Genomic DNA, 22,568 nt, shown 5'->3' on the forward strand with positions numbered 1-22,568 from the left:
CATCTTCAATTTCATTCATCAATGTTTTATAGTTTTCAGAGTATAGGTTTTTCACCTCCTTCACAAAGTTTATTCCTAGGTATTTTATTCTTTTTGATATCATTTTAAATGTGACTGCTTTCTTACTCTCTCTTTGATATTTCATTATTAGTGTTTAGAAACACAACAGATTTCTGTATATTAATTTAATATCCTGCAACCTTACTAAATTCATTTATTAGCTCTAATAGTTTTGGGGTGGAGACTTTAGGGATTTCTATTTAAAGTATCATGTTATCGGCAAGTAATGACAGTTTTACCTCTTCCCTTCCAATCTGGATACCTTTTATTTCTTTTTCTTCTCTGACTGCTGGTGGCTAGGACTTCCAATATTATGTTAAATAGAAGTGGCATGAGTGGGCATCCTTGTCTTGTTCTTGAATTTAGTGGGAAGGTTTTCACCACTGAGTATGATTTTGGCTGTGGGTTTGTCATAAATGGCCTTTATTATGTTGAGATATATTCCCTCTATACCCACTTTGATGAGAATTTTTATCATGAATGGATATGAAATTTTGTCAAATGCTTTTTCTGTGTCTCTTGAGATGATCATGTGATTCTGATCCTTCCTTTTGTTAATGTGGTATATCACACTGATTGATTTACAAATGTTGAACCATCTCTGTGACCCTGGAATAAATCCAAACTTGATCATGGTGTATGACCCATTTTATATATTGTCAGATTTGGTTTGCTAATATTTTGTTGAGGATTTTTGCATCTGTATTCATCAAAGATGTTGGCCTGTAATTTTCTATCTCTATAGTATCTCTATAGTATCTCTGTCTGGTTTTGTTATCAAGATAATGGTAGCCCCATGGAATGAATGTGGGAGTGTTCCCTCTTCAGTTTTTTGGAATAGTTTGAGAAGGATAGGTATTAGTTCTTCTTATATGTTTGGTAGAATCCCCCTGTGAAGCCATCCAGCCCTGGACTTTGTTTGCTTAGAGATTATCTATTACAAATTCAATTTCACTTCTAGTGGCCAGTCTGTTCAAATTGCCTGTATGTTCTTAGTTCAGTCTTGGCAGGCTGTATGTTCCTAGAAATTTGTCCATTTCATTGGCATATAACTGTTCATAGTATTCTCTTATGTTTTTTTTTAAATATCTCTGTGGTATCAGTTGTTATTTCTCCTCTTTCACTTATTTGAGTCCTCTCTTTTTTCTTTCTTTCTTTTTTTTTTTTTTTTTTTCTTGAGGGCCTCTCACTGCCGTGGCCCCTCCCGCTGCGGAGCACAGGCTCCGGACACTCAGGCCCAGCGGCCATGGCTCATGGGCCTAGCCGCTCTGTGGCACATGGGATCCTCCCGGACCAGGGCACAAACCCACATCCCCTGCATCGGCAGGCGGACTCTCAACCACTGCACCACCAGGGAAGCCCTCTCTTTTCTTCTTGGTAAGCCTGGCTAAAGGTTTATCAATTTTTTAATCTTTTTAAGAAAACAGCTCTTGGTCTCATTGATCTTTTCTATTGTTTTTATGATCTCTTACTTATTTCTTCTCTGATCTTTATCATTTCATTTTTTCTGCTGACTTTGGGCTTTGTTCTTTATCTAATTCTTTTAGGTGGTAGGTTAGGTTGTTTGAGATTTTTTCTTGTTTCTTGAAGAAGGACTGTGTTGCTATAAACTTCCCTCTCAGAGCTGCATTTGATGCATCCCAACTTTGGAAAGTTCTATTTCCATTTTCATTTGTCTTTTGAGGTATTCTCTGATTTCCTCTTTTTTTTTAAACTTTTTAAATTTATTTATTTTATTTGTTTATTTTTGGCTGCATTGGGTCTTCATTGCTGTGCACAGGCTTTCTCTAGTTGTGGCAAGCGGGGGCTACTCTTCATTGTGGGATGCAGGTTTCTCATTGAGGTGTCTTCTCTTGTTGTGGAGCACAGGCTATAGGTGTGTGGGCTTCAGCTGTTGTGGCACGTGGGCTCAGCAGTTGTGGGTTGTGGGCTCTAGAGCACAGGCTCAGTAGTTGTGATGCACAGGCTTAACTGCTCCACAGCATGTGGGATCTTACCGGACCAGGGCTCGAACCCATGTCCCCTGAATTGGCAGGTGGATTCTTAATCACTGTGCCACCAGGGAAGCCCTCTGATTTCCTCTTTGATTTCATCATTGACCAAGGTTTTTTAGCAGCATGTTCTTTAGTCTCCACATGTTTCTTCTTTTCCCATTTTTCTTTCCATATTTGATTTCTAGTTTCATACCATTGTGGTCAGAAAAAAAATGCTTGATATAATTTCTTCCTCTTAAATTTGTTGAGGCTTGTTTTGTGGCCTAGTATGTGATCTGTCCTGGAGAATGTTCCATGTGCACTTGAAAAGAATGTGTATTCTGCTATCTTTGGATTTAATGTCCTATAGATAGCTATTAAGTCCAATTGGTCTGTTGTGTTGTTTAAGACCACTGTTACCTATTGATTTTCTGTCTGGATGATCTGTCCATGGATGCCAGTGGGTGTTAAGGTCCCCTACTATTATTGTATCATTATTTTTTATTTTAGCCATTCTGATAGGTGTGTTGTGGTGATAACGTCAATGAAGTTTTTTAAAAATATATTTATTTATTTATTTGGCTGTACCGGGTCTTAGCTGTGGCACACAGGATCCTTGTTGCTGTCTGTGGGAACTTTGTTGCAGCATGTGGGATCTAGTTCCCTGACCAGGGATTGAACCCAGGCCCCCTGCACTGGGAGCACGGAGTCGTAGCCAATGGACCACCAGGGAAGTCCCTGTCAATGTAGTTTTAATTTACATTTCCCTAATAGCTAATGAAGTTGAACATATTTTCACGTGTTTTTACATTTAAAGTAATTATTGTTTTGTTAGGGCTTATGTCTGCACTTTGTTATTTGTTTTCTATTTGTTCCCTGTTTCTCATTCTTCTATATATCTTTTCTTGCACTCTTGTGGGTTAAACATTTTTGAAAATTCCATTCTGATTTACTTATAATGTTTTTTTAGTATATCGCTTTGTATAGTTTTCTTATTGGTTGCTTATGCATTTCAATACACATATAACATCACATTCTACTCATCTCAATGTTTTGCCACTTCAAGTGTAAAAACCTTACTTTCATCTAGGTCTCCTTGCCCTCCCTACTTTACAAATACAACTGCTTTAAGTTTTTCTCTACATATGCTAGCACCTCATCAGATGGTGTTATAATTTTTACTTCAAACTAATATGATTTAAGAAACTCATGAGAAGGATAATCCATTTATTTACACCTGTTTTTACCCATTTTGCTCTTTCCTTTCTGAAGTTCCAAGCCATTTTATATTACAACTTTTCTGTTGAGAGAACTTCCTTTAGTCACTCTTTAAGAATAAGTCAGCTAATGACAAATTCTCTTAGTTTTCTTTCATCTGAGAATGTTTTTATTTCCCTTTCAGTCCTGAATTATACTTTTGCTGGATACAGAATTTGTGGTTGATAGGTTTTTTCCTTTCAGCACTAAAAATGTGCCATTTCCTTCCTTCATGATTCCTCCATGACTGTGAATGAGAAATCCACTGTCATTAAAACTGGTATTCCGGGCTTCCCTGGTGGCGCAGTGCTTGAGAGTCCGCCTGCCGATGCAGGAGACGCGGGTTCGTGCCCCGTTTCGGGAGGATCCCACGTGCCGCGGAGCGGCTGGGCCCGTGAGCCATGGCCGCTGGGCCTGCGCGTCCGGAGCCTGTGCTCCGCAAATGGGAGAGGCCACAACAGTGAGAGGCCCGCATAACGCAAGGAAAAAAAAAACAAAAAAAAAACTGGTATTCCCCTATGGGTGATGTGTCATTTCTCTCTGGCTGTTTACAAGACTTTTTCTTTGTCTTCAGTTTTCAGAAGTTTCATTATGATGTGCCTTGGTGTGGGATTCTTTGGATTCATCCTGTCTGGTATTTCCTAAGCTTCTTAAACCTGTGGGTTTATGTCCTTAGGCAAATTTGAGAAGTTTTCAGCCATTATGCCTTCAAATACTCCTTCAGTCCCATTCTTTGTTTTGAGGCTCTGATAATACAAATATTAAATCTTTTCTTATTTTCTCCACAGGTCCCTAAGCCTCTGCTAGATGTTTTTTCCCCACATAGGCCCCTCAGGTTCAGCTAGTTATTTTGTTTTGTTTAAGTCTATTTACTCTGTTGCCCAGATTGGGTAATTTCTATTGCTCTATCTTCAGGTTCACTAATTCTGTGCTCTATCATATTCATTCTGTTATTGAGCTCATACACTGCATTTTTATTTTGGTTGTTTCATTTGGTTCTTTTTTGTATGTTCTCTTTCTTTGCTGAATTTTCTATTTTTTCATTTTTTTCAAAAGTATTTGCAATTGCAAATTGAAGCATTTTTACAACGGCTGCTTTAAAATCGTTGTCAGATAATTCCGACATCTGATTCATCATAATGTTGGTGTCTGTTGGTTATCTTTTCTCATTCAAGTTGTCATTTTCCTGCCTCTTAGTATAAAGATTGACTTTTTTTATTATAAGCTGGACATTTGGACATATGTTAAGACAAATGTCCTATTTTATTTTATTTTTTTTACATCTTTATTGGGGTATAATTGCTTCACAATGGTGTGTCAGTTTCTGCCCTACAACAAAGTGAATCAGTTACGAATGTCTTATTTTAGCAGGCAGTTACTCCTTTAGGTTTATCATATACCTCCTGGCCCACTTTTGTAGGCTGTGGTTCCAATAATAATTTAGTTTTCAGGGCCCTCATCGTGCTATTCTGATCTGGTACAGCAGAATACACTTCCCTGGGCCCCTGCTGCTGGGGAGGAGGGCTGGGAGCACACTAGGCAGCAGGTCAGAGAGCACCACCTTGGGCCTACTCTGTGGGCTGCTTGGTGCTGGCAAGGCCCCCACCCAATCACTGCTAGTGCTACCTGCAGGGATGGAAGGCACTTACCTGGGCCATGCAGTGGCACTAGGTGAGAAGGAGGAGACACCAGGCCATGGGATGGAGAATGCTCCTCTGAGCCCACAATCCAGGATGCCTGGTTTTGCTGTCATTTTATAGATTCAATTCAAAATCTTGAAATTTAGGCCCACAACCAGAGAAGACAATGGTACTCAGTCACATACTGGACATAACTAGTGCTTTGGGTCAAGATCCAAATTCTAATTATGTATTTTCTAGACCTTATCAAAAATTATAATAACTAACCATAAACACCATTAAATATATACCATTATGAAAAATATTTAAGGGTTACTTTATAAAAAATACCAAAATATAAAAAATTAGTACCCTTTTACCTAACTTAACAAAATTAATTATTTCTAAATAGTCTAGTGTAGGGGGAGTGCTTGCAGGGAAGGGGACTATCTTTTATACAAAATGGAAGTTTTGAACACTGATTTAAATGAACATGATACAACAAAATTTGTTTTGCAGAGGTACAAACAGGATGGAAGAATGTGATACTGATTCATCAGGAGATGGCAAGCTTTTTCTGCAAAGGGTCTAACAGTACATATTTTAGGCTTTGCTGGCCATACTGTCTCTGCACAACTGCTCAACTCTGTAGTTGTGTAAAAGCAACCACAGACAATATATAAATAAAGGAATGTGACTGTGTTCCAATAAAACTTTATTTACAAAAACAGGCAATAGTCCATAAGTTGTAGTTTGCTCACCTGAGTTACCTCATAAAACCATAAAATTTACAGCCAGAAAGGAACTTTGAGATCACCCAGTTAACATTTTCATTGGTCAAATGAAGATACCACAGCCCCGAAAGATGAAATAATTTCACTTATTTCACCTGGCTAGTGAATGGCAGCATTCAAACTAAAACTTTAAAGTTGTGTTATTACTTCCAGTCCAGTATTCTGATGCATGGATGTATAATGCTACTGTATAATTATGGGTATAATTATTGGAACACAGTAGAGTATACAAATCAATCAGATTTTATTTAAAACTTACAAAATTAATTGTAAGAAAGGTTTTCAGAAACAGTAAGTTATGCTGAAATAGCATCCTAGATCAATTTGTGAGAGCTTTTAAAATAATTTTTACAAAGAGAGATTACCAATAATGCACAACAAATACAAAATGGAGATATTCAGAGAATGACATTTAGGCAGCCAGGAAAGTGAACTAACTAGTAATGATGCATTTCTTTACTAACATGTGAACTTGAATTACACAAAACAGAAAGTACTTCCTTCTTACCCTGAACACACATGTTTAACATTTATTATCTTAGGTTCACCAAACTTCTCCTTTTAGCCAGACAAAGCACAAATACCTGTTGTTGGTAGACATGGTCACATGCCTCTGCACTGGAACATCTTTGAATACTTCATTTCCAATAGTTGTATGTAATGTGTAAGGTGGCATTTCAGCAACAGATTTAACTCCAAGAGAGTTTCCTTTGTCTCTTAACAGTGTTGGATTAGGTTTTTTGCTGATAGAAAAATCTGAAGAAAATCCTGGTTGTCTGAGGGTTGCTTTTGGTTTTCCTACGAAGTCAGGCATACATAACGGAATCAATTAGCTTCCCAAAACCATGGCTTCATTATGTCACTCCCCTGTCCAGATGTTTTCTGTAGGTCTCTATTCTCAGAACAGTTTGTAAGAATATGAGGAGATGTCACACCAGTCAGAATGACCATCACCAAAATCTACAAACAATAAATGCTGGAGAGAATGTGGAGAAAAAGGAACCCTCTTGCACTGTTGGTGGGAATGTAAACTGATACAGCCACTATGGAGAATGGTATGGAGGTTCCTTAAAAAACTAAAAATAGAACTACCATACGACCCAGCAATCCCACTACTGGGCATACACCCTGAGAAAACCATAATTCAACAAGAGTCATCTACCACAATGTTCATTGCAGCTCTATTTACAGTAGCCAGGACATGGAAGCAACCTAAGTGTCCATTAACAGATGAATGGATAAAGAAGATGTGGCACATATATACAATGGAGTATTACTCATTCGTAAAAAGAAACAAATTTGAGTTATTTGCAGTGAGGTGGATGGACCTAGAGTCTGTCATACAGAGTGAAATAAGTCAGAAAAAGAAAAACAAATACAGTATGCTAACACATATATATGGAATCTAAAAAGAATGGTCATGAAGAACCTAGGGGCAGGACGGGAATAAAGACACAGACATAGAGAATGGACTTGAGGACACGGGGAGGGGGAAGGGTAAGCTGGGACGAAGTGATAGAGTGGCATGGACATATGTACACTACCACATGTAAAACAGATAGCTAATGGGAAGTAGCCACATAGCACAGGGAGATCAGCTCGGTGCTTTGTGACCACCTAGAGGGGTGGGATAGGGAGGGTGGGAGGGAGACGCAAGAGGGAGATGTATATATACATCTACATATGTACATATATACATATACATATGTATATGTATAGCTGATTCACTTTGTTATACAGCAGAAACTAACACACCATTGTAAAGCAATTATACTCCAATAAACATGTTAAAAAAATAAATAAATTTTTTAAAAAAATAAAGAATATGAGGAGATGGTCACTAGAGGGTCGGTCAGCAGGGGATGAGTAGATTGGTGTGTATTTAGCAGATGAGGTTCTTCAAAACGTGGCTTCATCTGCTAGGCTAGCCCATTACCTTCCCTCTACTCACCAAGTAATGTGGTGGCAGTCACCTCACATTCTTACAAATGCAGCACACTCAGCCATTATCTCAGTCCTCCCATCTCTTCTTCAATTTAAATTCTTCCAACTGTTAGAGGTCTGGGTTCAAGTCTCCCCTTTGCCAAGAAGCCCTCCACTGCCATTCTCACAATGATTGCTCCTTTGTCTAAAATGCTCCTTGTGGCATTTAGGCATCAACTCTTTTCTACCATCATTGAACTATTTCTTGAGAATTTAGTTTTAGAAATGATTATAAGCTCCTTGAGATAAATGATCAGTAAACACAGGCTGAGTTGCCTATAATATATACCTTTATGTACTATATAATTCACATTTTTCTGAAAATAGAGGATTTATAGTAAAAGACATGATTTCCTAAATAAGGCATTAACTTAGAGGTTCTTGGTTCATCCAACATTCTAGATGAGCCTTTCCCCCAAAATAAAGAGTAAAACCACACTTTGCCATGATAAGTTTAATTAAAATCTATGCTGAGTTATTTCACACTGTATAATTACTTAATAAGTCATGCTTATCATGTTCACTTAATTTCAAATGGAAATACTAGCTTCAGGACTTCTCCCTTGACATATGAATATTAACAAATAAAGGTGTTTATCATGAATACAAGCAATATTTCCATCTGACAGTATATTCATAGACAGGCTTTAAAATTTTAGCATGTGAAAAGATCTTACCTTCTAGAAAAAATGGCATGGTTTTCTTTACTCTCATCTGACAATTAACTTGTCGACCAGTTTTCCTTTTAGAACTCCTCTGACGAGCCACAAGCTGAGCAATTCTTGCAGTTTCTGTGCAGGCCATGGCATAGCAGGTAATCTAATTATGAGAGGCAAGGTGAGAGAAGAAACATTTCTCAGATTCACTGGTACCTTAAAGGCTGATTTTTCAAAGTGCATCTTTGTGTGTTTATATGTCCTAAATCAAGCTGTATGCAAATATTCATGTCTCTCTCTCTTTGATAATGTTAGAGCTAAATTATATTTTCTGCAAGAGAAATCAAGCATAGTCCGGCACACTGAATAATCTCTCCTCAAATTGAAGCTTTCACTTATTCCTTAAACAGGTATTTATTAAGCATCTAAAATGTGCTAGGTACTGTAGGATTAACAAATGAACCAAACAAAACCTGTGATTTGCATATATTATCTCATATAATTTGTGAGATATATTTTATTCCCATTTTACACATGGGAAAACAGAGGCTCAGGAAAGTTAAGCAAACTTCTCAAGCCACACAGCTAGGCTATCTCTCTGAGTTCAAAGTACACACTTGTAACTGCTATTTGTATTTAGTGGTCTCCCAAAGACCACTAAATCCTAGTCTTCCACTGCAATGGATTAGCTGGGTGACTTGGGGCAAACCAGTTTACTTCTAAAATCTTAGTATTATCAGCTGTAAAACAGGGAAAAGCTTAGATCTTGGGTTTTCAAACTGTTCAATGGAGCCACAGAATTCCATGGAGGTGCCTCAGGGCTGTGAGGGCAAGACAGGGTAAGCAGAGGCCTGGACCCTCTGGCACCTACTTAAAATACAGTAGCTCAACTTTTTATCTTTAAAAAAAAAATGGTGGGATATATAGGATATTTGAAAAAGGATTTGAAAAAAGAATGTAGACTGTTGAGATTAGACTATCTCTAGAGAACCATCTAGTGTTAAAGTATTTGATTCTAAGTTGAAATCTAGAACAGAAAAGCAGTGAGGCTTTACACCACAAACCAAAACATGTTCCTATTCTTTGGTCCAGTATTTCCATTCCTGAAAATGTAAGAATATATTTCAAAAGAAGAAAAAGTTACATACCCAAACATGTGCATGAGGGGTTATTTTAATAGTCAAAACCTGGAAACATTAAAAATGTCCAAAATAGGAGAATAAAGAGTTGAGTAAATTATAGCATAGTAACTATATGAAGCATTACTAAATTATTAATTAATTAATTAGATATCTGATCATTTATACATTCAACACATATTTATTAAACACCTACTGTTAGGGGTAAAAAAAAAAAAAATCCCTTATCCTCAAGAAACTTATGAAGGAAAGAGAGGCAAAGAGACTAAACAGAAAACATTATGTCATGTGTAATACTGGATGTATTACAAGGGGCCAAGCAGACAGAAAGGAGGGCTTAAATCTGTCTGGGAGAACCAGGGTCACTGAAGAAAGTTTTATTATTAATATAATATTTAATTAGTTTATACCTTCTCATTATATAAAATTTATTACAGATTACGTGAACCTCTGACCACTCTCCCAATCCTGGGCTCCTTTTCTCCTCTAACCACTGCCTCCCTACCCACCCCCCTCCCAAGAGGACAACTATTATAATTTTTGGTGAGAAATACTCTAGACCTGTTTTACACATTTACATATATAGAAATTTACCCTGAAAAAGGTACTGATTGCGGGGATGGGTGCCTTTCTGTCTTGGATGGTGGTTTGTCCTTATCTTCCATACTGTACATTAGGCAGAAACCAAGAAGTGAAAACGTTGGGTCACAGAGTATATGCAATAAAAAATTTACTTGCTACCACCTAATCGCCCATGTTATATATAAAATATTCTTCCAGAGAAACTAAAGGATTTAAAATTGTAGAATAACATGATCAATGTTACTAAAGTGTGAAGGTGAGGAACAGGCTAGGGACTTAAGACAGGGATAACAGTAGGGAAGGCTCTGTAGTAACCAAAAGTGATGATCAATCAATTAGAGGCTGAACTAGGATCCAGACGGTAGGAATAGATAGGAGTCAGGTCAAATGATGAGAATTTTAAAGTGTCTACTAGATTCCGTAATCAGGAAGTCATTAGTGACCTAGGCAAAAACAGCTGTAGCAGGTCTATAATGAGTGGGTATGACATTTAGGCAGTTAAGGTCTCCAGTACAGTTATTTAGTTTGGACAGTGAGACTGGGTAAAGTTTAACTTGAAAATCTTTAATTTAATATGGTTAAAACCTTATTTTTAAAACGGAAAGAATCTGAGGGTAAAACAAAAGACATGAGAGTCTTGGCTGTGCTGTGGATGCTGTTCTATCCCTACCAATCTTGACTAGTGCTTTTCACTTTGACTTCTACCCGAATTATGAGATTGGAAGTGCCAGACAGGCAATTAAGAATTGGTTTGACTCTTCTGAAACACACAATTACCTTCTTACCTCTCCAGATCTACTAGTCTCTATCCTGACAACTGCTGGCACACTTCTCAGATAGGCTTCTAGCGTAGGATAACCAAATTGCTTGAAGGGGATCCAGTCTCCAGTTAAGGATCTGTACTCTCCTTGGAGCCGGGGTAATGCTATTCCACTCTTATGAGACTGTAGAACAGCTCGTAGCATTTTTGAAACCAGATCTGCTTCCAGCATCTTCACCTATAAGAACACAGTGGAAGGTTACTATAATGATGCATTAGTCTGTGAATTCAAATATATTTTCAGAGTTTACACTTGGTTGAGTATTTCATAAATTGCTACTGAATACTTTCTGTGCTATTACAATACAGGGAAATAACTGCTATGGTAGAGAAAAGCATGGAATACTATGAGAACATTAGGGAAGTCAGGAAGGCACAAAGAGTAGCCCGGGGAGGGACAATATCAGGGAATGTTTCCCAAATGGGAGGAGGCCTGATGGAGTCCTGAAGGACAAGATGCAATCGGCCAGGCAAGGAAGCAAAGGGTATGTGGTGGGGGTGGGGGTGGGGCGGAGGGGTGGATGGGGAGAGGTATCAGCTCCAAGTAGAGGGAACGGAAAATTCAAAAGGCACAGAGGTGAGAGAGAAGCACATGGCTGGTTCTGAGAACCCCAGGCAGTAAAGTGGCTGGACATGAATGAACAAAGGCTCTAAGCTGAGGACTGAAAGATGGGGATGGGAGAGGTGAGAAGAGGCAGACCCAGAAGAGACTACTAGATATGCTAAGATGTTTGCAATTTTGCCAAAAGTAATGTGAGACCTTGGAGGGATTTTAAACAGCAGAATAAAATGATCAGCTCTGCATTTTAAGAAGATCACTCCTCAGTAGCAGGGAAAATAAACTAGAAGGAGAAAGATAAATGAGTTGTAAGAACTGAAGATATGGAAGATCTGAAAACAGGGCCTTAGGAAAAAACAAAAAATCAGTATCAGAGGTAATTAGGAAGTGGAATCAACAGGAACTGATTAACTGGTTTGAATTATGAGAGAGGCCCCAGATTTCTAGCTAGAAGCGTGGTGGATAGTAATGGCCCACACTTAGGTGGGGTAGAGGCAGGTTCGCAAGAGAGGAAGGGAGTGAAATCGTTCTGGACATATGGAGGTTGGGAGGCTCTTAGGGCAGCCACGTAGTTATATTCGTTAGGAACTTAGGTTAGAAATCTGAACTGCTTATAGATTTGTTGGCCTTCAGCATATATGTGGTATCTGGTGTCCAGGGAGTTAAAAATAAGGTTAAGGATGGACTGCTATGGAAGGCTGTCATTTAAGAGATGGGCAGAGGAACAAGAACCTATAAAAGGCTAAGAAAAAGGGACCAGAGAAATAGAAGTAGAAAAGGCAAAGTCACAGTGTCATACAAACAAAAAGAGGAAAAAGCCAAAAAGAATGGCATATTCAAAAATGTCATATGCAATAACAGACAGGTCAAGTGAGAGAAAAAAGAAAAGTGACTAATAAATTTTGGTACCAAATAAATCCATGGGGACCTTGGCTAAGGATTTTCATTGATCAGTAACAGGCATTTTTCTAGATTAATCACTCATATTTTCTTTGGACTAATGGTAAAGAGAATGAAGATAAATTCAGAGAAGGACATCCAAGCAGCCACGAAAAGTAGATTTAGCCTTTCATTACAGGAAGGAGAAAGGCAAGCCATGGACAACTTGCTAATTTTTCCTTCAACAGTGCTATCCGATAGAACTTTCTTCCCTGGTGATCCAGTGGCTAAGACTCTGCACTCCCAATGCAGGGAGGCTGGGTTCAATCCCTGGTCAGGGAACTAGATTCCACATGCCTCAACTAAGAGTTCTCATACTGCAACTAAAGATCCTGCATGATGCAACAAAGATCCTGCACGTGGCGATGAACATCCTGCATGCGGCAACTAAGACCCAGTGCATCCAAATAAATAAATAAATAATTATTTTAAAAAATAACTTTCTGTGATTATAGAAATATTTTATATCTGTGCAGTCCAACATGGTAGCCATTAGCCACATGTGGCTACTGACCACTTGAAATGTGGCATGACTAAGGAACTGAAATTTTAATTTAAATTAAATGGGGCAAGTAGATACTATATCAGACTTCACAGAATTCTAGACAATCTTGCTCTTTCTCTGGTTTAGAAACATAAAAGAAGAACAGCATACATTTTTAGCAATTTCCTCATTTGTCCATTTAAAAAAGGAGACAAAATAGCTCATTTGCAGGTGCTCTTGATTATAAATATAATACTCAAATGATGGCAAAGTTTAAATGGTAAATAACCTAAGTATGCATTATGTACTTCGCTCTACTAGACATTAACTCTTTTCAAATTGTCACCACTAGCACCAATGGCATTTAATTAATACTATTAATTAAACAGTAAATTAATTAAATAGTAAATAGTCTAGGAAAGTCCTATACTAGGTCTATATTCTCAATCTCTCTAGACAGAAAGACATACACACACATATATGTATATATACATATATATTTTATTAAAATATATATTTATATTAAAATCTTCATTTAGGTATAATTTAAATATAATAAAATACTTATGTGTAGTGTTTACTGAGTTTTGAAAGCACATATATACGATGTAATCATCACCACAATCAAGATCTAGACATCACCAAAAATGTGGGGTGTACAATATATGTAAAAGTACAATGTACAACCACAACAGCACAAAGAATGAGTGAAAGGAACTGGAAGTATACTATTGGAAGGTTCTTATACTATACATACAGTAATATAATATTATTTCAAAGAGGAATGCAATAAAGAGATATGTTGTAAAACTTATGACAGCCACTAAAATTTTTGAAGAGGCATAACTAATAAGCCAGTAGTAGTACAGGTAAAACAAAATAGAAATTCAATAAAAAACGAGGTAGAAGTAAAAAAAAAAAAGTAGGAAAAAAGAGAAAACAGAAACAAAAAGAACAGAAAAGGCAAATAGAAAACATCTAGCAAAATGATAGATTTAAAGTCAACCATACCAGTAGAAGCAAGAAGAACTACAATCCTGCAGCCTGTGGAACAAAAACCACATTCACAGAAAGACAAGATGAAAAGGCAGAGGGCTACATACCAGATGAAGGAACAAGATAAAACCCCAGAAAAACCACTAAATGAAGTGAAGATAGACAACCTTCCAGAAAAAGAATTCAGAATGATGATAGTGAAGATGATCCAGGACCTCAGAAAAAGAATGGAGGCAAAGATCGAGAAGATGCAAGAACTGTTTAACAAAGATCTAGGAGAATTAAAGAACAAATGAACAGAGATGAACAATACAATAACTGAAATGAAAAAAACACTAGAAGGAATCAATAGCAGAATATCTGAGGCAGAAGAACGGATAAGTGACCTGGAAGACAGAATGGTGGAATTCACTGCTGCAGAACAGAATAAAGAAAAAAGAATGAAAAGAAATGAAGACAGCCTAACAGACCTCTGGGACAACATTAAACACGACAACATTCGCATTATAGGGGTCCCAGAAGGAGAAGAGAGAGAGAAAGGACCCCAGAAAATATTTGAAGAGATTATAGTTGAAAACTTCCCTAACATGGGAAAGGAAATAGCTACCCAAGTCCAGGAAGCACAGTGAGACCCATACAGGATAAACCCAAGGAGAAACAGGTCGAGATACATAGTAATCAAATTGGCAAAAATTAAAGACAAAGAAAAATTATTGAAAGCAGCAAGGGAAAAATGACAAATAACATACAAGGGAACTCACATAAGGTTAACAGCCGATTTCTCAGCAGAAACTCTACAAGCCAGAAGGGAGTGGCATGATATACTTAAAGTGATGAAAGGGAAGAAACTACAACCAAGATTACTCTACCTGGCAAGGATTTCATTCAAATTCGATGGAGAAATCAAAAGCTTTACAGACAAGCGAAAGCTAAGAGAATTCAGCACCACTAAACTAGCTCTACAACAAATGATAAAGGAAATTCTCTAAGTGGGAAACATAAGAGGAGAAAAGGACCTACATAAACAAACCCAAAACAATTAAGAAAATGGTCATAGGAACACACATATCGATAATTACCTGAAACGTGAATGGATTAAATGCTCCAACCAAAAGACACAGGCTTGCTGAATGGATACAAAAACAAGACCCATATATATGCTGTTTACAAGAGACCCACTTCAGACCTAGGGACACATACAGACTGAAAGTGAGGGGATGGAAAAAGATATTGCATGGAAATGGAAATCGAAAGAAAGCTGGAGTAGCAATACTCATATCAGATAAAATAGACTTTAAAATAAAGAATGTTACAAGAGACAAGGAATGACACTACATAATGATCAAGGGATCAATCCAAGAAAAAGATATAACAACTATAAATATATAGGCTCCCAACATAGGAGCACCTCAATACATAAGGCAACTGCTAACAGCTCCAAAAGAGGAAACACAATAATAGTGGGGGACTTTAACACCTCATTTACACCAATGGACAGATCTTCCAAAATGAAAATAAATAAGGAAACAGAAGCTTTAAATGACACAATAGACCAGAGAGGTTTAATTGATATTTATAGAACATTCCATCCAAAAACAGCAGATTACACTTTCTTCCCAAGTGCACCCGGAACATTCTCCAGGATAGATTCCATCTTGGGTCACAAATCAAGCCTCAATAAATTTAAGAAAACTGAAATCACATCAAGCATCTTTTCTGACCACAACGCTATGAGATTAGAAGTCAATTACAGGGAAAAAAACGTAAAAAACACAAACACATGGGGGCTAAATAATACGTTACTAAATAACCAAGAGATCACTGAAGAAATCAAAGAGGAAATCAAAAAGTACCTAGAAAACACAACGATCCAAAACCTATGGGATGCAGCAAAAGCAGTTCTAAAAGGGAAGTTTATAGCTATACAAGCCTAACTCAAGAAACAAGAAACACCTCAAATAAACAATCTAAACTTACACCTAAAGGAACCAGAGAAAGAAGAACAAACAAAACCCAAAGTTAGCAGAAGGAAAGAAATCATAAAGATCAGAGCAGAAATAAATGAAATAGAAACAAAGAAAACAATAGCAAAGATCAATAAAACTAAAAGCTGGTTCTTTGAGAAGATAAACAAAATTGATAAACCATTAGCCAGACTCATCAAGGAAAAGAGGGAGAGGACTCAAATCAATAAAATTAGAAATGAAAAAGGAGAAGTTACAACAGACACCGCAGAAATACAAAGCATCCTAAGAGACAACTAAAAGCAACTCTATGCCAATAAAATGGACAACCTTGAAGAAATGGACAAATTCTTAAAAAGGTATAACCTTCCAAGACTGAACCAGGAAGAAATAGAAAATATGAACAGACCAATCACAAGTAATGAAATTGAAACTGTGAAACAGACCAATCACAAGTAATGAAATTGAAATTGAAAATCTTCAAACACACAAAAGTCCAGGACGAGATGGCTTCACGGGTGAATTCTATCAAACATTTAGAGAAGAGCTAGCACCCATCCTTCTCAAACTCTTCCAAAACACTGCAGAGGAAGGAACACTCCCAAACTCATTCTATGAAGCCACCATCACCCTGATACCAAAACCAGACAAAGATACTACAAAAAAAAAATTACAGGGCTTCCCTGGTGGCGCAGTGCTTGAAGCCCAGGACCAGATGGCTTCACAGGCGAATTCTATCAAACATTTAGAGAAGAGCTAACACCTATCCTTCTCAAACTCTTCCAAAATATAGCAGAGGGAGGAACACTCCCAAACTCATTCTACGAGGCCACCATCACCTTGATACCAAAACCAGACAAGGATGTATAAAAAAATAAAAAAATTACAGACCAATATCACTGATGAATATAGATGCAAAAATCCTCAACAAAATACTAGCAAATAGAATCCAACAACACACTAAAAGGACCATACACCAGGATCAAGTGGGATTTAACCCAGGGATGCAAGGATTCTTCAATATATGCAAATCAATCAATGTTACACCATATTAACAAACTGAAGAAGAAAAACCATATGGTCATCTCAATAGATGCAGAAAAAGCTTTCGACAAAATTCAACACCCATTTATGATAAAAACTCTCCAGAAGGTGGGCATAGAGGGAACCTAACTCAACATAATAAAGGCCATATACAACAAACCCACAGCAAACAACATTCTCAATGGTGAAACACTGAAAGCATTTCCTCTAAGATTAGGAAGAAGACAAGGATGTCTACTCTCATCACTATTATTCAACATAGTTTTGGAAGTCCTAGCCACGGCAATCAGAGAAGGAAAAGAAATAAAAGGAATACAAATTGGAAGAGAAGAAGTAAAACTGTCACTGTTTGCAGATGACATGATACTATACATAGAGAATCCTAAAGATGCCACCAGAAAACTACTAGAGCTAATCAATGAATTTGGTAAAGTTGCAGGATACAAAATTAATGCACAGAAATCTCTTGCATTCCTATACACTAATGATGAAAAATCTGAAACATAAATTAAGGAAACACTCCCATTTACCACTGCAACAAAAAGAATAAAATACCTAGGAATAAACCTACCTAGGGAGACAAAAGACCTGTATGCAGAAAACTATAAGACACTGATGAAAGAAATTAAAGATGATACCAACAGATGGAGAGATATACCATGTTCTTGGATTGGAAGAATCAGTATTGTGAAAATGACTATACTACCCAAAGCAATCTACAGATTCAATGCAATCCCTATCAAATTACCAATGGCATTTTTTACAGAACTAGAACAAAAAATCTTAAAATTTGTATGGAGACACAAAAGACCCCGAATAGCCAAAGCAGTCTTGAGGGAAAAAAACGGAGCTGGAGGAATCAGACTCCCTGACTTCAGACTATACTACAAAGCTACAGTAATCAAGACAATATGGTACTGGCACAAAAACAGAAACATAGATCAATGGAACAAGATAGAAAGCCCAGAGATAAACCCACGCACCTATGGTCAACTAATCTATGACAAAGGAGGCAAGGATATACAATGGAGAAAAGACAGTCTCTTCAATAAGTGGTGCTGGGAAAACTGGACAGCTACATGTAAAAGAATGAAATTAGAACACTCCCTAACACCATACACAAAAATAAACTCAAAATGGATTAGAGACCTAAATGTAAGACCGGACACTATAAAACTCTTAGAGGAAAACATAGGAAGAACACTCTTTGACATAAATCACAGCAAGATCTTTTTTGATCCACCTCCTAGAGTAACGGAAATAAAAACAAAAATAAACAAATGGGACCTACTAATGAAACAAAGCTTTTGCACAGCAAAGGAAACCATAAACAAGATGACAACCCTCAGAATGGGAGAAAGTATTTGCAAACGAATCAACGGACAAAGGATTAATCTCCAAAATATATAAACGGCTGGCTCATGCAGCTCACAATTAAAAAAACAAACAACCCAATCCAAAAATGGGCAGAAGACCTAAATAGACATTTCTCCAAAGAAGATATACAGACTGCCAACAAACTCAAAAATGGGCAGAAGACCTAAATAGACATTTCTCCAAAGAAGACATACAGATGGCCAAGAAGCACATGAAAAGCTGCTCAACATCACTAATTATTAGAGAAATGCAAATCAAAACTACAATGAGGTATCACCTCACACCAGTTAGAATGGGCATCATCAGAAAATCTACAAACAACAAATGCTGGAGAGGGTGTGGAGAAAAGGGAACCCTCTTGCACTGTTGGTGGGAATGTAAATTGATACAGCCACTATGGAAAACAGTATGAAGGTTCCTTCAAAAATTAAAAATAGAATTACCATATGACCCAGCAATCCCACTACTGGGCATATACCCAGAGAAAACCATAATTCAAAAAGACACATGCACCCCAATGTTCACTGCAGCACTATTTACAATAGCCAGGTCATGGAAGCAACCTAAATGCCCATCGACAGACGAATGGATGAAGAAGATGTGGTACATATATGCAATGGAATATTACTCAGCCATAAAAAGGAACGAAATTGGGTCATTTGTTGAGACGTGGATGGATCTAGAGACTGTCATACAGAGTGAAGTTTGTCAGAAAGAGAAAAACAAATATCGTACATTAACGCATGTATGTGGAACCTAGAAAAATGTACAGATGAATCGGTTTGCGAGCAGAAGTTGAGACACAGATGTAGAGAACAAACATATGGACACCAAGGGGGGAAAGCCACAGGGGGGTGGGAGTGGTGGTGTGATGAATTGGGCAACTGGGATTAACATGTATACACTGATGTGTATAAAACTGATGACTAATAAGAACTTGCTGTATAAAAAAATTTAATTTAATTTAAAAATTAAAAAAAAAAAAAAAGGACTACATTCTGGGGAATTCCCTGAAGGTTCAGTGGTTCGGACTCTGTGCTTCCAGTGCAGGGGGCCCAGGTTCATTCCCTGGTCAGGGAACTAAGATCCCACAATCCTGCTGCACAGCAAATAAATAAATTTTAAAAAATGATAAAATAAAATAAAGTCAACCATAGGAATAATTACATTAAGGGTAAATGACTGATATATCCTGATTAAAAAGTTAGAGATTGGTAGAGTGGATATAAAAGCAAGATTTTCCTATATACTATCTACAAGAAACCTATTTTAAATACAAACACATAGGTTGAAAGTAAAAATATAGAAAAAGATATGCATGTAAATACATGACTATATTAATATCAGAACAAGTAATATTACCAAGGATAAAGAAAGACATTACAGGGACTTCCCTGGTGGCGCAGTGTTTAAGAATCCGCCTGCCAATGCAGGGGACATGGGTTTGATCCCTGGTCCGGGAAGATCCCACATGCTACGGAGCAACTAAGCCCATGCACCACAACTACTGAGCCTGTGCTCTAGAGCCCACCCGTGAGGCACAACTACTGAGCCCACGTGCCACAACTACTGAAGCCCACATGCCTAGAGCCCATGCTCTGCAACAAAAGAAGCCACCACAATGAGAAGCATGTGCACTGCAACAAATAGCTCCACTGGCAGCAACTAGAGAAAGCCCGCGTGCAGTAATGAAGACCCAAAGCAGCCAAAAATAAATAAAATATAAATAAATTTTAAAAAAAGAGGGACATTACATAATAATTAAGGAATTAATTAATCAGGAAGATATAACAATCCTAAATGTGACTGCATTTAACATTAGAGTTTTAAAATACATGAATGAAAAAACAATAGAGTTATGACTGGAGACTTCAAAACTCTTTTCTCAGTAACTGCTAGAGCCAGTAAACAAAAAAATCAGTAAGGATATAGAGGAGCTGAACAACACCATCAACCAAACTGGTCTAATTGATATTTACAGAACACTCCATCCCAACAGTAGCAAAATATACATTCGTTTCAAGAGCTCACAGGACATTGACCAAGATAGAACATATTCTGAGGCTGAAACCAATCCTCAACCAATTTAGAATAATGGAAATTATACAAAGTGTATTCTATGACCAGAACTAAACTAAATTGGGTACCAGTAACAGAAAGATATGTGAACAATCCCTGTGTATTTGCAAATATAATAACATATTTCTAAATAACCAAGGGTCAAAGAGGAAAGCTCCTCCAAATAACCAGAAAACATTTAAATAAATGAAAACACAGTATATAAAAAGTTGCTGGATGCAGTTAAAGCAATATTTGGAGGAAAATTTACAGCATCATATGCTTATATTAGAAAAAAAGAAACATTCCAAATCAATGATCTAATCTGCTACCTTAAGAAAAAAAGAGAGCAAATTATACCAAAAGGAAGTAGAAGAAAGGAATTAATAAAGATGAGAGCAAAATCAGTACTGGAATGGTGAAACAGATAAGTAATTAAATAGAAAAAAAGTAAAGGAAAAAAACCATGAAACCAAAACTAGTTCTTGAAAACATCAATAAAATTGATAACTTCCAGGTAGATTAATCAAGGGGAAAAAAAGAGAAGACACAAATTACTAATAATGCAATTGAAAAGGGGGCCATAAATACAGATCCTAGAGACATTAAAAAGAGAATATTATGAACAATTCATGCCAATAAATCTGGTAACTTGGATGAAATGGACGAATTCACTGAAAGACAATTTCCAAAGCTCACTCAAGAAGAAACAGATAACCTTAATATCCTTAAGAATATTAGAGAAATTAAATTTGTAGTTAGAAACCTTCACACAAGGAAAATTCAAACCCAGATGACTTTATTGGCAAATTCTACCAAACACTTCAGAAGGAATTAATACCACTTCTACACAAACTCTTCCAGAAAGTAGAGAGGAAGGGAACACTTCTGAACTCACTTTATGAGGCCAAGATTATGCTGATACCAAAACCAAAGACATTATAAGGAAAGTACAGACCAATATCCCTCATGAACATAAGTGCAAAAAATCCTAACAAAATCTTAGTAAATCGAATCCAACAATATGTAAGAGAAAAACACACTATGATTAACTATGGTTTACTCTAGGAATGCAAGGTTGATTCAACACTCATAAGTCAATCAATGTAACTGACTATATCAACAGACTGAAGTTGAAAAACCACATGATATCAATAGGTGAAGAAAAGACATTTGACAAAGTTAAAAATCATTTATTTTAATAACTCTCAGAAAATAAGAATAGACGTGAACCTCCTTAACCTGATAAAGAGTATCTGTGAAAAACCCTCAGCTAACATCACATGTAATAGTGAAAGAATGAATGCTTTCTGCTTAAGAATGGGAACAGGGCAAGAATGTCCATTCTCTTCACTCTTATTCATTACCACACTAGAGGTCCTAGCTGGTGCAATCAGACTGATTTCAAAACTTACCATAACAGTATATTAGTCGAAATAGTGTGGCATTGACAAAAGGACAGTCACATCAATGGAACAGAATATATAGTCCAGAAATAGACCCACACATAAATGGTCAACTGATTTTTGACAAAGATAGCAAGGAAATTCAATGGAGAAAGTTCAACAAACAGTGCTGGAACACTATTCATCCATACACAAAAAATGAATCTCATACCAGACACAAAAATTAAATTGAAATGAATCATTTAGGTCCTAAATGACAAAGTTAATACTGTAAAACTTCTAGAGAAAACAGGAATAAATCTTTGTGACCTTGGGCTAGGCAAAGAACTTTTAGAGCCATGATGAAAAAACCTGACAAATTGGATCTCATCAAAATTTAAAACTTCTGCTCTTCTAAAGGCTGTTAATAAAATGAAAAGACAAGCCACAGACTAAGAGAAAATATTTTCATAGCATACCTGGTAAAGGACTGGTAACTAGAATATATAAACAATACTCACTAGTAGTTCATCCCCTTTTACTGATAAGTAGTATTCCACTGTATGGATATACCACAATTTGTTTATCCATTCAAATGTTGATAGACATGTGGGGTGCTTCCAGCTTTGGGGTATTAAAAATAAAGCTGCTTTCCACTATGGAAAACAGTATTGAGGTTCCTCAGAAAACTAAAAATAGAGTTACCATATGATCCAGAAATCCCACTCCTGGGCATATAACAAGACAAAACTATAATTCAAAAAGATACATGCACCCTTATGTTCATACCAGCACTATTCACAATAGCCAAGACAAGGAAACAACCTAAATGTCCATTGACAGATGAATGGATAAAGAAGATGTGGTACATACATAAAA

The 22,568-nt window shown here is 36.9% G+C and overlaps 1 protein-coding gene across 2 annotated transcripts in view; it reads right to left on the reverse strand.

Moving 5' to 3' along the window:
* TDRD7 (tudor domain containing 7) overlaps window positions 1–22,568 on the reverse strand; it is a 92,122-nt gene that overhangs the window by 58,625 nt on the left and 10,929 nt on the right. Inside the window, exons 2-4 of one of the 2 annotated variants that reach the window (XM_007456384.1) lie at window positions 10,849–11,061; window positions 8,364–8,505; window positions 6,288–6,501 (exon numbers count right to left, since the gene is read on the reverse strand). In XM_007456384.1, the coding sequence (XP_007456446.1) occupies window positions 6,288–6,501; window positions 8,364–8,505; window positions 10,849–11,055 (563 nt within the window). In that variant the 5' untranslated portion in view covers window positions 11,056–11,061. The remainder of the gene's footprint in view (window positions 1–6,287; window positions 6,502–8,363; window positions 8,506–10,848; window positions 11,062–22,568) is intronic. The other variant, XM_007456385.1, reaches the window with a different exon arrangement.

Source organism: Lipotes vexillifer, unplaced genomic scaffold, assembly GCF_000442215.2.
Source record: "Lipotes vexillifer unplaced genomic scaffold, Lipotes_vexillifer_v1.1 scaffold630, whole genome shotgun sequence".
In the NCBI taxonomy this organism is placed as follows: Eukaryota; Metazoa; Chordata; class Mammalia; order Artiodactyla; family Lipotidae; genus Lipotes; species Lipotes vexillifer.